General features: G+C 36.4%; 1 protein-coding gene across 2 annotated transcripts in view; it reads right to left on the bottom strand.

Moving 5' to 3' along the window:
- Positions 1 to 15,327, bottom strand: part of SRFBP1 (serum response factor binding protein 1) — a 65,807-nt gene that overhangs the window by 16,311 nt on the left and 34,169 nt on the right. The window contains exon 4 of one of the 2 annotated variants that reach the window (XM_036409062.2): positions 8,608 to 8,679. The exons of the other annotated variant lie outside the window; for it this stretch is intronic. Within the exon in view, the coding sequence (XP_036264955.1) occupies positions 8,608 to 8,679 (72 nt within the window). The remainder of the gene's footprint in view (positions 1 to 8,607; positions 8,680 to 15,327) is intronic. 2 annotated transcript variants of the gene reach the window in all.

Raw genomic sequence — 15,327 nt, 5'->3', positions numbered from 1 at the left:
GAAGGGTCCCAGGTTCGATTCCAGTCAAGAGAATGTACCTTGGTTGAGGGCACATCCCCAGCAGGGGGTGTGCAAGAGGCAGCTGATTGATGATTCTCTCTCATCGATGTTTCTAGCTCTCTATCCCTCTCTCTTCCTCTCTGTAAAAAAATCAATGAAATATATATATATTTTTTAAAATGAATTGCCACAAGCCAAGGAAGGCCTAGGAACACTAGAGGTTGGAAGCAGCAAAGAAGGGTTCTTTCCTAGGACTCATTGCTTGTAAACGATCAGAAATCGTTTGCTGAGCAAGGTTTAATCTTTCTGCAAGTTGTTTTTAAGTTTGACATGCATCTTCTTCCAATAATGCTTGTAATTTTTGGTCTTCAAACTTTTTCGGTTGACCTGGACATTCTTTTATCTTTCAAAAGAAATCATCACTTTTAAAGCATTTAAACCAGCATTCACAAGTATCTTGAGATGAAGCATGTTCACCATAAGCTTACCGAAGTATTCAGCCACACTTTTCCTCAAAATAATGAATTAAAACTTCCTGCAAATGCTCTTTTTTGGGCACAAAATTCAACATTTTTAAGTGTAAATATATCTATGATGTTAACACCTTCAGCAAATTTGACATATGAAGTTTTGAAGCTTGTTGTCAATACAACAAAATAGCATATATATCAACATATGTGTAATTCCATCTATTAAAAAAAAAAAGTCCGCATTATTAATTGGTACACCTACAATATAATAAAAGGCTAACATGCAAATTGACCAAACTGCAGAACTACTGGTCTCTATAACACGCACTGACCACCAGGGAGGGGGCAGATGCTCAATGCAGGAGCTGTCCCTAGTTGTCAGTGCACTCCCACAGTGCGGGTGCCACTCAGCTGGCTCATAGCTGGAGAGCGCAGTGGCAGTGGTTGAAGGTAAGGAGTGAGGGGTCCTGGACTGCAAGAGCAATGTCTGACAGCCGGCTTAGACATTTCCTGAAGGGTCCCTGACTGCGAGAGGGTGCAGGCTGGGCTGAGGGGGACCCCTCATGTGCAACCCCCCACCCCCACCCCCCCGCTCCAGTGCTTCTAGTCTACATATATTAGAAGAATGGAAAGGTACAGATATGACATGGAGGAGGAACAAGAGAAATCCTTACAGATCACAGCAAGAAGTCAAGAGCTTATGCTTAAAAGTAATCATTTTAAGTTGAAAGTGGGGGGAAACTAATAAAGACCTGTCATTTTCACAAAAATTCTTGTAGAAGTATTTGACTCTTATATCCGGTGGTAGGCAAGCCGGCCAGTTCTCACCTGTTGCCTATCTTTTAAAATAACGTTTTATAGGAACGCAGGCCCATAAATTCATTATACAACCAGCCATATGCACTCCAGGGCCCTGCCCTTCTTTCTGGTTCCACAGGAAAAGAAGACACTGCAGCAACAACTATTTATCTGTAACTGCTTTCTTCAGTATATTTCCTGTAGCAACAAAAAATTTGTTTCAAAGATAATGTCCAACATATGAACATCTGTATTTATAAAATAGGCAAATTTGAAAGTGACTATTCTCATCACATGGGTTAATTTCACGTGTTTTTAGATAAAAAATTCTGGGAATCCTAATAGATTTTGACTAAATGCATTCACATAGAATTGCTCAAAACATCTACTACTAGCTTTGACAACTTGCTAAAAGCTTTGATAAATTGGGTATTTTTCTTTCCAGAGTTAGCTACAACTTTCCATCTTAGTTATAAAAAGTTTTAGAAGAGCAGTGGTAATACCTGCATGTCTGGTGTTGACTCTAGGTAAATACTGTTTTGTTAAGAATCATTTTATCACCGAGTTCATTTACTGTTATTTCTCTGCCCTGGAAAATATCCTACAGTGACTTAATGATGCAAATTCTGTAAATTCTATGTGTTTTAAAGGCTCTAGAACAGCGCTCACCAACTGGTGGTCTGAGGTCCAAAAGGTTGGCGACTGCTGCTCTAGAATAAGTTTTAAACTGTACAATTATGTATTAATTTAATAAATGAAGAAGTTATTCTTATTTATGTCTGATAGGTAATCTTGAAATCAAATCACGACAGTTTGTTAAATAAAATCTTTGGTCTGGCCAAAACCGGTTTGGCTCAGTGGTGGAGCGTAGGTCTGCGGACTGAAGGGTCCCTGGTTCGATTCCAGTCCAGGGCATATACAATACATTGGTTGCGGGCATATCCCTGGTAGGGGGTGTGCAAAGGGCAGCTGGTCGATGTTTCTCTCTCATTAACGTTTCTAGCTCTCTATCTCTCTTCCCTTCCTCTTTGTAAAAATATCAATAAAATATATTTAAAAAAAAAATCTTTGGTCTGTGTTTGCAAATCCTTTGCAAATTCTTATTAAAATTTATATTTAAACAAGTAAATGAATGGTTTTTAATTGCTTTTTGAAGAATAAAGTTAAAAAAGGATTTAAAGTATTAATTTCACTTTTTTTTTTACTTAGGAAAAATAAGTTTATTTAAATGATTGCTGAAATTACAAAATTGGTATTTTTAACTAACTTGCTTTAAATAAACAATTTAAGAACTACATGTATCAAAGTCAGGTTTCTGAATTCAGTCTAGTATGAGAAGTTGTTGAGAAAGAAAATTTCTTCCAAATTATCTGAGATAACTTTCTCTCACTTTGTGACCCAACTTCAAGCCCCTTTCCCCTTTTGGGAAAGAAATCAAATATAAACATTTTTAAAAAGAGGCTTATGAAGCAAGTGGGCTCAGGCTCACACTGTTGGTTGTGCTTTGGGACTGCTGCAAATTGTTTAAAGCACCAGGCTAAGTGTAGGAGCTCATAAGAATAAGCAGGCAGCCACTGCCGTGAGACTTCCTTTCTCTCGGTCTAATTTCTCTCCGATCCATCCTCCTTCCTCACTTACATCCTCCCTCTTTATATTTACTCATATTTATATTTTCATTTATATAAACATGACTTATTATATGAAAGTATGGTCTTGAAGACAAATACCATCTTTTGAGGTCTATAATCTTGCACTAATTCAAAAAATTAAGACAAATGCACAAAGAACAATTCCAAGGCAGAACGTGATAAACTTCATAGGAGAGACAGGAAATGCTATGGAAGTTTACAAAAAATTTTCAAATAGTGTCATACATCTTAAATTTAAATAAATTTATTTTTCAGTTAAAAGACTAAGTAGTCTGTGAGCAAATAGTTTTTACACCTGCATGAAAGCACTCACAATATTGTGGGGTATGAAAGGAACCTCAGGTTTCCTTATTTAAAGTTGACACAATGTTTGCCATGGAAAATTCTCAGGAAACTGTGGTTTAACGCACCTCCAGTTTCTTCCATTTCAAATAAATTAAATAAAAAAGGGAAAACACCTAATTTTTAATGGAAAATTTTTATTTTGGCATAGGGGTATTTATCGTGAGCACAAAGCATTTGGTGTTCAATTTTGAAAACCATTTTGAGAATGTACATATGAATATAAACAATCTAAAAATGCAAAAGCTCTCTCTCTCTCTCTCTAATATATTTTTATTGATTTCAGAGAAGAAAGAAGAGGGAGAGATAGAAACATCCATGATGAGAATCATGGGCTGGCTGCCTCCTGTAAGATCCCAGTAGGGGGATCAAGCCCACAACCTTGGCATATCCCTGACTGGAATCAAACCTGGGACCTTTCCGTTTGCAGGCCGACGCTCTATCCACTGAGCCAAACTGGCCAGGGCTGCTAAATTTCTCTTACATGGAATGTTCATTCCTTTGAAAATATGCCTAAACCTAAAACAAAGTGATTCTAAATGAACTGGTAGAGATAGACTGCTAGTAGCAGTACTTTTAATTGGATTTAATTTCAATTCTGTGTTTTACCTAAAGATATAAATCAACACTTCAATATTTGTATTTACTAAAAAGAAACAGTCCATTCGGATGGATTCAAAGAACAGTGGCAAACTAAGGTTTAGAGTTCACATTTAAGGGCACAGGAGACCTTTCTGCATTTGTTGAATTCATAATCCCTATGATACCAGGATTCAAAAATACAGTCTTACACATATGGAAACGTATTCCATCCTTTTGTCCTAAATTTTCATTCTGTAGGCCAAAAACCGAGAAACCTGGGTTTAGACCTTGGACCTGCCATTTCCTACCATGTGACTATAGGAATATTTTCTACCTTTCTGGGCCCATGGTCTCATCTGTTAACTGGGCTTATCATCATCTCCCCTGAGAAAGTTAGCATATATAAAGCACCTAATGAGCCAGGCAACTGGTATTCATGTTAACAAGTATTACTTTGCTGCCTCTTATCCTATAGTTGTTCACTGTAACTGTCCTTTATTTCTACTGGATTACATCATCCTTTAGAAAAGTTGTTGTATATATTCACAATAGAATACTAGATGGCTGTTAAAAAAAAAAAAAAATCCTTTCAACGGCATGGACAGACCTGGAGCTTATTTTGCCAAGTGAAATGAGCCAGTCAGAGAAAGACAAATACTCTATGATCTCCCTTACATGTGGCATCTAAGAAACAAAATAAACTGGCAAACAAAATAGATCCAGAGGTATGGATACACAGAACAGACTGACAGATCTCTGAGGGGAGGGGGCTGTGGAATGGATAAAATAAAGTGAAGAGATTAGTTACAGAATGTATATGCAGAGCCCATGGACACGACAACAGTGTGATGAAGGCCAGGGGGTGGGGAGGGCTGGGTAGAGGTGGGCACAGCAGAGCAAGGAGGGGCAGAATGGAGGGCATCTATAACTGTGTTAATAAAAAAATATATTGTCTCTATTCCCTTCAAATCTTCCACAGTGCCAACTGCTATGCACACAACAGATGTTTTGAATTGAGACGCTCCTGAAATTCTGGCAATAGCTGTCTGGAAATATCAGCGTTCCAGCCCCTAAATTCTCTAGCTTTAAACACTTATCACATACATATTAACTGGCTATTTAATCTTTGTACCCCGTTCCCTTGGTTTGAAAAATAAAGACATTACTATTATTACACCCCCCCCACACACACACACACACATGAATACTTTCTCTATGAGGTCACTGTTTTACAGTGTTTTAAGATCAATTAAGATAAGAATGCTGCCAAAACTGGTTTGGCTCAGTGGATAGAGCATCAGCCTGCGGACTGAAAGGTCCCAGGTTCAATATTACAAATCGGTCAAGGGCATACTTGGCTGCAGGCACATCCCCGGTAGGGGGTGTACAAGAGGCAGCTGATCAATGATTCACTCTCATTGATGTTTCTAACTCTCTATCCCTCTCTCTTCCTCTCTGTAGAAAATCAATAAAATATATATATATTTTTTAAAAAGATAAGATTGCATAAGGAGAAATTGTGCAAACTGTAAGATATTCCACAAAATTAGTTTGTTCTAGTCTATTCTGATGTCACATAACCGCACATAACAGAGCTCTATGCAACAGACTTATTTTCTATTTGGTCATCTTCCATTTAGCTCCCTTCCTATGGCAAATATATATATATATATATATATATATATATATATATATATATATATATATATATATATATATATATATATAAAAGCATAGGCGGCCGACCTGACGCACAATGACAACCAGGGGGCAGATACTCAAAGCAGGAACAGAAATAGGCAGGGAAACATGGAACAGATGGATGAACCTCAGAGGGAAGGTGGGAGAGGGGATGGTGGGAAGAAATTAACCAAAGATATTATATGCATACTACAGGCCCAGGAGGGGGTTGTCCCTCAGCCCAGCCTGCACTCTCTCCAATCTGGGACCCTTCGAGCGATGTCCAACTGCCCATTTAGGCCTGATCCTACCTGGCAATTGGACATCCCTCTCACAATCCAGGACTGCTGGCTCCCAACTGCTTGCCTGCTTGCCTTCCTGATTGCCCCTAACCATTTCTGCCTATCAGCCTGATCACCCCCTAACCACTCCCCTGCCAGCCTGATTGCCCCTAACTGCCCTCTCCTGCAGGCCTGGTCACCCCTAATTGCCCTCTCCTGCAGGCTTGATTGCTCCCAACTGCCCTCCCTTGCAGGCCTGGTCCCTCTCAATTGCCTTCCCCTGCTGGCCTGATCGCCCACAACTGCCCTCCCTTGCAGACCTGGTCCCTCCCAACTGCCCTCCCCTGCTGGCCATCTTGTGTCCACAAGGGGGCAGCATCTTGTATGTTGGAGTGATGGTCAATTTGCTTATTACTCTTTTATTAGATAGGACTAGAGGCCTGGTGCACAAATTCAGGTCCCTCAGCCTGTCCTGCAGGGATTGGGCCGAAACTGGCTCTTCAACATCACCATTTGTGAATTACTATTACAAATCTCAGGACTTCATATACAAATGAACTTACTATTACAAAATAATGATAAGGTAATGCAGACATTTATTTTTCCATTTTCAGCTTAAATGATATTTTAAACACTGGAAGGCTGAACAAAGGGCAGTATATGAGAGACAGAAGATAATCTAAAAAACTGATTTTACACTTACTACACATATATTAACTGATGTTAACTTTCCAAAGGGAAACAATCTGGCTGAGAAAAAGAGAAAAAAAAAAAGAGAAAAAAAAGAAAAAAAAAAGAAAAAGGCACAGGATATTTTATTTAGGATATTTTCAAGTTAAAGTTAAGTCATAAATAATTGCCAAGTGTTATATATAAAAACATAAAATTATTAAGAAACTAAAAATAATTGCTTTTTACTCTTGACACAAATTAAACATTATTAAATACCTTTAGAACTTAGCAACCAAAAAGCTTGAAAACTTTATTTTGGTAAAAATCTTAAATTATATATTTTTCAAAACTCTCAAGAGGAAGCAAAAATATATCCTGCCATATTTTTATACAATTACCACTATTCTATTTAAGATGTCATTATTTTGTGTGAGATATAGATCAAACCACAAGTTTAAAGCTATAATAAAACTAAGTTTTTCCTGCTCTTTTATGAATGAATCCTATAAAATAATATTTACTGAAAAATCATAGTAGTATAAAATAAAGAGGCTATTGTAAAATCATGCTCAATACTTTGGTGTTGCTTTACTGACAAGGACAATGATGGCAACAACAAGTCCTTATTCTCCTCAAATAAATAAAACCATTTTCTATTCTGGATTTCTTCTAATAAAATTCATTAACATTTAACATATTTAACACCAATTAATTGTAGAGAAGTCCGTGCAAGTCTTCATAAATGAAGAATAAGAGTATATTTTTCCTCAAGACTAGACTAGACAACCTGACATTTATAGATGGTGATTCCAATATTTTTCTCTCAGCAATCCTTAAAACAGGAAGAAAATTAGTAAAGATATGAATCACCTGAAAAACATCATCACTCAATTTGACCTAAAACATTTACAGGACACTGATCCCAATAGAATATATTTTGTTTTCAAGTGTACATAGTCACCAAGATAACAAATAATAAAGTTAAAATAATAAAAACCATAAAGAGTATGCTCATGTATCATAAAGAAAACAGTAACAAAGATATACCTGAAAAAATGAACCAAAGATCTTGTATGCATATATGCATACATAACCCATGGAAGCAGACAGTGGAGTGTGCTGGAGGGGGTTGATGAGGGGGAAAAAGAGGATATATGTAATATTTTCAACAATAAAAGTTTAAAAAAAAAAGATATATTTGGAAAATCCCCTATTTGCTCAGAGATTAAATAATATAGTTCTAATTAAGCCATCAATTAAAGATAAAATTTCAGAGGAAATTAAAATCATTTTGAACTATAAAATGAAAATATATCAAATACATGAGATGTAGCTAAAGCGGTGCTTAGATGGAAACTTATAGCATTAAATACTTACATTAGAAAACAAGATATTAAATCAGTAATTTAAGCTTCCACATTCAGAAACTATATAGAAAAGAAGCAAAGTAAGTAACAAAAAAAGCAAGAAAAACCAAATAATACAGAGTAGAGCAAAAGTCAAGGAAAGCAAAAACAGAAAAACAATGTAGAAAATCAATCAACCCAAAATCTGTTCTCAGGTAGGAATTCTCTTAATTGTAGGCATTAGTAAAATGAGCAGAAATATAAAAAGGCAAACAGTAAAGAAGAAGCAGGAGTTGCAAATTCAAGAAGTGGAACAATTGGATAAATATCCTAACTATAAGTGGTATAATCTTACATCCTCTCAGTTCTCTCATTTGTAAAAGGGGATTTAAAAAAATCGCTCATAGGGTGAATGGCAGGGGTTAAGGGAAATATTCATGGAAATATTACTTGGAAAGAATAAAAATAACTATTATTGTTTGAATTAGTAAGATTGACAAACTGTTACCTAACACATAAATATCACATAAAGTTATGTCAACATTTAACATGTCTGACATCAATTAACTGTAAAGAAGTCAGGGCCTTAAAGGACCTTGAAGGTGATAACAGCAAAAATATTAATAAACTACAAAATATTTTTTGGTGGCAATACTGAAGATCAGGTGGGAAAAATTCATTACATACTAATAAAACCTGGCTTCTTCATAAGTTTTCTCATTAACGAAAAAAGTAAAAAATATAAATAAGGAACTTAAAAAAAAAATACAACCCACTGCAGATATACCTTTTTGCAGATTTTTTCAAAATTGATATCATCACCAAGAGCAGATTTAGTTACTATGTCAGGTTTCAATTCCTGTAAAAAAAATAAAACAAAATAATTTTAGTTATAACTCTAATTTTAAACTGTTATTATTATTATAAATTTCTCCCTGTTTTGCGCTTAAGAAATCTGATGTTAAGTAAATTTTCAACTTTTCAAAGATAATAACTTCTAGCACACAGTAATAAATGACCATGCTAAGAAAAAATGTCACAGCAAAATGAGTTTAAAAGCTAATCACTCCACAACAATTATATTCTATGAAAGCTAGAACATTCAATGTGCTATAAAATTCCAGGATAAAAACATTTCCTTAATAAAAATATTAATATAACTAAAAATGTTAATTTAAGAATTATTACATTTACAGAAATTTTTACTTATTTTAATGACATTGGCAATTTCATCAATTTATAGAGAAATGTAGAGGTTTGTTGAGAAATATCTAATTTTAAATAATTTTTAAAACCTTAATTTATTAATGTTTGAATTGCCAGCATCGCTACTCTTGTACTTTTGGGCCATTATTTAGTAAAATAAAGGTCACTTGAATACAAGAACTGTGGTACCATGATAGTCAATCTGATAAACCCAGATGGCTACTAAGTGACTAACAGGTGGGTAACATATACAATGTGGATACACTGGACAAAGAGATGGTTCACATATGGGTGGGACACAGCAGGACAATGTGGATTGCACCATGCTACTCATAGAGGTGCACAATTTAAAACTTATGAACTGTTTGAAACTTATTAACTTTCCACTTAATATTTTCAGACTGCAACTGCCTATGGGTAACAGAACTGAGGAAAAGGGAAGACAACTATATACTAATTTATAACTGTATCATCAGTGGTTTGGGGGAAAGTATGTTTCCAACCAAACTATTTTTTATCAGGCTATGGAGAAGGATACTGTACCAAAATAAAAAGTAACTTGAAGGCAGTGACCATGTAGACATTTTAAATTTCAACAGGTTCTCATTAAAGTTGGGCTTTTAAATTTAATAAAATATAAAACCTAATTGATAAGATATGCACACACTTAATACCTTAAAAAAAAATGAAACAAACAAACAAACCAACAAAAAACCTCGTTTATTATGAGGAAAACAGCAGAGAATCCAAAGGGCATCCTTCAAAACACAGGACCAGCACTGTGCAGCCAAACACGGCCCGCCATGACAGGGGGCAGCTGAAAAGCTTGGAAAAGACAGACAAGAGAATGAAAGCTGGGTCTCGGTGGGATGCTGGTTCCTGAGAGACAGCACCCAACCCCAGAAACCCAGTCTTTATTTTGTAGCAGATGCCAGGAGGCAAAGTAAGGACTTGGTCAAGATGTTTACAGCATTCTCAAGGGTTTCGATCCTACTCCGTTACATGCACCTGATTAAACCTGGTTTACTCGCAGCTTATACCACTCAGAACATAGGTTCTAGCTTCCAACTCTAGCTGTTGGGTATAATTGTGCCGGAAGGCACTGCCTTCCAAGCTTGGATATGCACATGGCCAAGAGAGGATGGGTCCTCTCATTAGTCCCAGTCTTGAACCTCTCTCCACACAGCACCCTCCAATCTCGTCAAGGTCATTAAAAACAAGGACGACTGGGAGACAATGCACAGATGGGGCTAAAAGCAGTGTGGGGTTCTGGGTATATCCTCCAAGAGAAGAAGGCTATGAGTGAAAGACTAGAGAAACACAAGTCTATAGTCCGGTTCAAGCACGGCACCAGCATTCACTTGTTAGCTGTACTGGTGCCAGGGTTATGGAAGCAGTGAACAACAGGAGAGACTAGCTATGCAGATCTGTGTGCAGGAACCCTGTACTCACTATGCAATTGTGGGGGGAAATCTAGAATTACTCCAAAATAAAAATAAAAATTATTTTTAAAAATGTAATACACACACACATATAAATATATATATATATGAAACCTGCTTATATTTTCCAAAATGTGATGAAACTAAAATATGATGTTTAGATTAAGAGGGCTTAATTTCCAATACAAAGAATTACAAGGTGCCAAGAAAAGTCTGGATTCTTGAAGATTTTTATTTTATTTTTTTTTTTTTTTAGGCAAGAAATGCATTTCTCTGAAATAAAAAATCTGAAATAACATGTGAGAGAGTTATTGATATCCAAATCTTCATGCTTTTCCCCAAATAGGAATTGCATTATGGTTATCCTTTAGTAACAATAAAAACCTTATTTCCTAAATATTGTTCTACTGTTTGTTAAATACACTTCTACCAGATGGAACTTCAAGAGGTTACACTTTGTCATCATATTCCCAAGAAATTAAAAAACAACAACAAAAACCCCCAATAACCTTTGTCCTCTTCCCTCACCTATCCATGTGTTCTTCGTTGCAATTAATGGCGTCTCCAGCCTTTGCTGCTCAGATTAAACAGCTCAGGCATCTGATACTGCGTGCCTCTTTGTCATGTTTCTGTTATACTCTCATCCCTCTCCTTTCTTTCTTTGCTGTAGTGTCTGTTGAATTTTGTTCCCTCCTTTGGATTACCATTATCTTAACCACAGGCTCAGGACTCCTATACTTTTTCTAGGGGATCGCAAATACCATCCATTCAGTGTTACATAGAATCCCTTGAATGATTCTATTCTCCAACCTCAGTATCTTTGGTAAAATGTCTGCTTTAAATTTTTTTATTTGTGAACTGCCTTCCTCTATCTGGCCATCTATCTTTCTCACTCCCTCTCCTCCCCCCAATCAAAAGCTATCCACATTTCAATGCTTGCTTGCTAAATACCACCAAAATGAGACAGAACTTCTTAGAAAAAAATGGCTGACCACAGATCGGAGGCAGGAAAAGTATAAGCCCTGCAACATTTTGTTATGACAGAAAAGCATGGACTAATAGGGTTCTCTCAAAAAGTCACATACGTTAACCTTTGAAGGGATACAACTGGTCAATTTCAGGTGTGATAAAAGAATAATGATAATGACTACATAATTTTTTACTCAAATGAGGATCCATTTGAGAAAGAAAGGAGGCACTATTAAAAATTATGTTGTTAGGAATGGGAGAATTGCAGGAAAATGTGGTTATGTGGTCACTCTAATTATAACATTTATTAATTCCTTTTATCTCCAAATGCTCTTTATTTTCTCTTAAACCGATTTCAAGTAGGCTTCTGCTCCAAGTACTCCAACTAACAACATTCTTGTAAAAAAAAAAAAAAAAAAAAAAGTCACCAACAATTTCCATGTTGTAAAATCTAATGAACAGATCTCAGTCCTCTTCTTATTCAACTTAGCAGCAGCATCTGACTCTTCCCTTTCTTGGCCTGTTATCACCTTTTCACAGGTTAATTCATTTTTTCTATTTGCTATACTTTCTTTGTATGACTTTCAGGACCCATACTCTTGGTTTTTCTTCCTTAGCTTCCTTTGCTAGTTCTTACTCTTCTTTATAGCTTAATAGTGGACCAGAATTCTGTCGTTGGTACTCACCACCATTATCTAATACCACCTTAGTGATTTTCATTTAACCTCATGATTTTAAATATCATGTACAAGTTAACAACTCCCCAAGTCTCTTATCTCTAGCCCGTACTGTCTTCTGCACTCATATTAAACTGACTCCTTCACAGCATCATCACTCCTAACCCTTCTTACTCTGCTCTAATTTTCCATAGTATATCATCTACTAACATACTATTATATAATAAAAGGGTAATATGCTAATTAGACTGGAAGTCCTTCCAAGTGTCATTCTGGACGAAACCAGGGCAGGCAGCCAGGGGAAGGAAGGCCTGCTCTTGCAGGAATTTTCATGCATGGGACTCTAGTTACTATACTGTCTTTCCCAATTCTTCCCAAATATCAGAACACTGTAAGTTTCTGTTTCTCAGGTATATCTTAAGTACCTAGAAAAGCTCATGACATTTGACAAATCCTTCAAGAATACTTGTTTAAAGAATGGTTACTAAGAATATTTTCATTTATTAGGTAGTCTAATTAAATTGTTAAATTGAATACTTCATTTATCTCATATTAGGAGAGCATAAGCTAGACCTGCTAGTAAACACTGCCCCTGTTCAGGAACTATTATAGAGAGCACATTTAATAACTATGTCTTTCATTAATTTAATTTTCTAAAGTAAAACAAAATTTTTAATATTGTCATGTTGAGATATGAATCTATATCACTATTAAACCTAATGCAACACTTCATGTAGAGAAAACTAGTAAAATAATCTAAAAATTTTTTTCATTTTCAAATTCTCTGTTCACGTGTCCATCTCACTCATTAGACCAGTGTTTTTCAACCTTTTTTGGGCAAAGGCACACTTGTTTCATGAAAAAAATCACGAGGCACACAACCATTAGAAAATGTTAAAAAATTTAACTCTGTGCCTATATTGACTATATATAAAGTAATTCTCTTGAATAGGAATCAAATAAACACAAAGAAAGTATTTTATAATTACTTTATTATGAAATATTAAGTAAACAAAATAGTGAAAAATTATAAAATTTTTCTTGTCTTGTCTGCACCTACGGCACACCAGGCAACATCTCACGGCACACTAGTGTGCCGCGGAACAGCGGTTGAAAAACGCTGCATTAGACTATAAGCTTCTCAAAGAAAACATCACATAAATTTCTAAATTTCTATAAACTAACAGAGTACTTGGTAAACAAAGTACAGACCTAACAGATTTTCTTTGAGCTGAAATAAAGTGCTTTGGATGGCTCCAAGATGACATGATAAAAGTATGTGAACTTTTCTGGCAAATTATAGGACTAAATAACATCTGGTAAAACTTTTGTTTTTTGAAACCTACAATACTAACTAAAATAGTAAGAATGATTTCAGCTCTGGTCTAAAGTTACAATGTAACACAGACAATGATGGTGGACATGGTGTATGATAAATCTCCAAAAGACCTCTGTTCAGGATTTCTCCATACTGAATAGTTTTGGCATAATTTTTCAAAATGGCATTGAAGTCAATCCTATCTTAATATTTCATCTATGCCAGTTATGTGGAGTAAAAGACTAAAGAGATTTGAAATTGTTTTAAAAATTATTAAACTAGTACCAGATTAAGAACAATGGTATTGCATCTTAGTGGTACAAAAACAGTATTAACCCAACTTGTTAAAATTTTCAGGAAATGATAGAAGTGGCTTTATTCTTTATTCTTCTTTGCTTTTATAATTATACCCTTCTACATCTTTAAAGTCATCTATGCTAATTTTACTTCAATAAATTAATTACAGGTGATACTCAACAACATGGTTTTGATCTGCACAGGTTCATGTGCAAGCAATTTTCTCAATAATCATAGTCAGCTCTCCACAACCCAGGGTTTTGCACCCATAGAATCAACCAACCATGGATCAAAACTTATCACAGTTTGGAATCTGCAAATGCAGAGAGCCAACTATATGCATTATTCTATGCCATGCTATATAACAAATCTGAACATTCACAGGTTTTGGTATTTGGCGGGTGAGTGTGTGTGTATGTGTGTGTCTGGTGGGTCAGAGACTGTGTGTGCGAGTGTTGAGAGAGAGAGAGAGAGAGATTGTGTGTGTATGTTCTGGAACTAATCCCGAGGGACAGCTGTAGCTCAGTTTTTGGGGGAATCAAAAGTTACCCTGCTTTTCCACTGAGCAGGGTGATAGAGATGCTGTTCAAAAGTCAACTGTATTTAAAATTCAAATTCTTAAACCTGAAGTGGAAATTTAATCTCAAGCATTATTATTAAATGATTGATAGGAAAAAAGGAACTGAGAAATCTGCAAACAATAGACAGAAATTTATTTTTACTTTGATTAGCAAGATTTAATGTGAAGCATGTTACTGAATAGCCTTCTAGAATCCAGAACACTGGGCACTGTATACAAAGACAACCAAAAAGAGTAGAATTTATAATGTGCAAATGACCTGACATAACACAAAAGAAGATATAATATGGTAGATTGTTAAAAACTGATATATGTACGAAGATCGGAGCAGCGGCTGCCAGGCTGGTAGCGGCCAGGCCCGGAGCAACCGGGCCCAGAGCAGCCAGGTCGGGTGCGGCCAGGCCTGGAGCAGCAACAGCCAAGTCCAGAGCAACTAGGTCGGGAGTGGCAGTGACCAGACCCGGAGCAGCTGGTTGTGGAACAAACCAGAGCAACAGAGGCCAGGCCCGGAGCAGCCTGGCCCAAAACAGCTCGCTCCTCGCCTGCCCCTGCCCCACGGCTGCCTCTCAGACATGACTGGAAACTTTTGCGGGAACTTGAGGGTCTGCTGAATCAAGTGATGAAGGCTTAGATCTGGATGTGTTGAGTTAGTATAGCGCTGGGGTGTTGATCTGTGAGTGCCTTGGGTGGGGCCTGGATGAGGCTGGTTGACCTATTTGGAAATGTCTTTTGTGTGAAGTGTATCATTGGGCATGTGGAGGTATTATTGATATGAGAAAATGCTAAGTAACAGATTTACTATCTGAAAAGGGATTTACTATCGGGGAAAGGGAGGGAGGAAGAGACTGAACATAAACTGTTCACCTATGGATGAGGACAATGGGGGATGGGGAGAGGGTGGAGGGTGGGGTGGGAACCTGGTGGAGGGGGGAAGAAATGAGGAACCTTTGTAATAATATGAACAATAAAGATTGATTAAAAAAAAAACAAAAAAAAAACACCTGATATATGTACGAAG

Source organism: Pipistrellus kuhlii, unplaced genomic scaffold (genome assembly GCF_014108245.1).
Source record: "Pipistrellus kuhlii isolate mPipKuh1 unplaced genomic scaffold, mPipKuh1.p scaffold_m20_p_4, whole genome shotgun sequence".
Classification (NCBI taxonomy): Eukaryota; Metazoa; Chordata; class Mammalia; order Chiroptera; family Vespertilionidae; genus Pipistrellus; species Pipistrellus kuhlii.
This window is presented reverse-complemented; position numbering and strand designations above follow the sequence as displayed.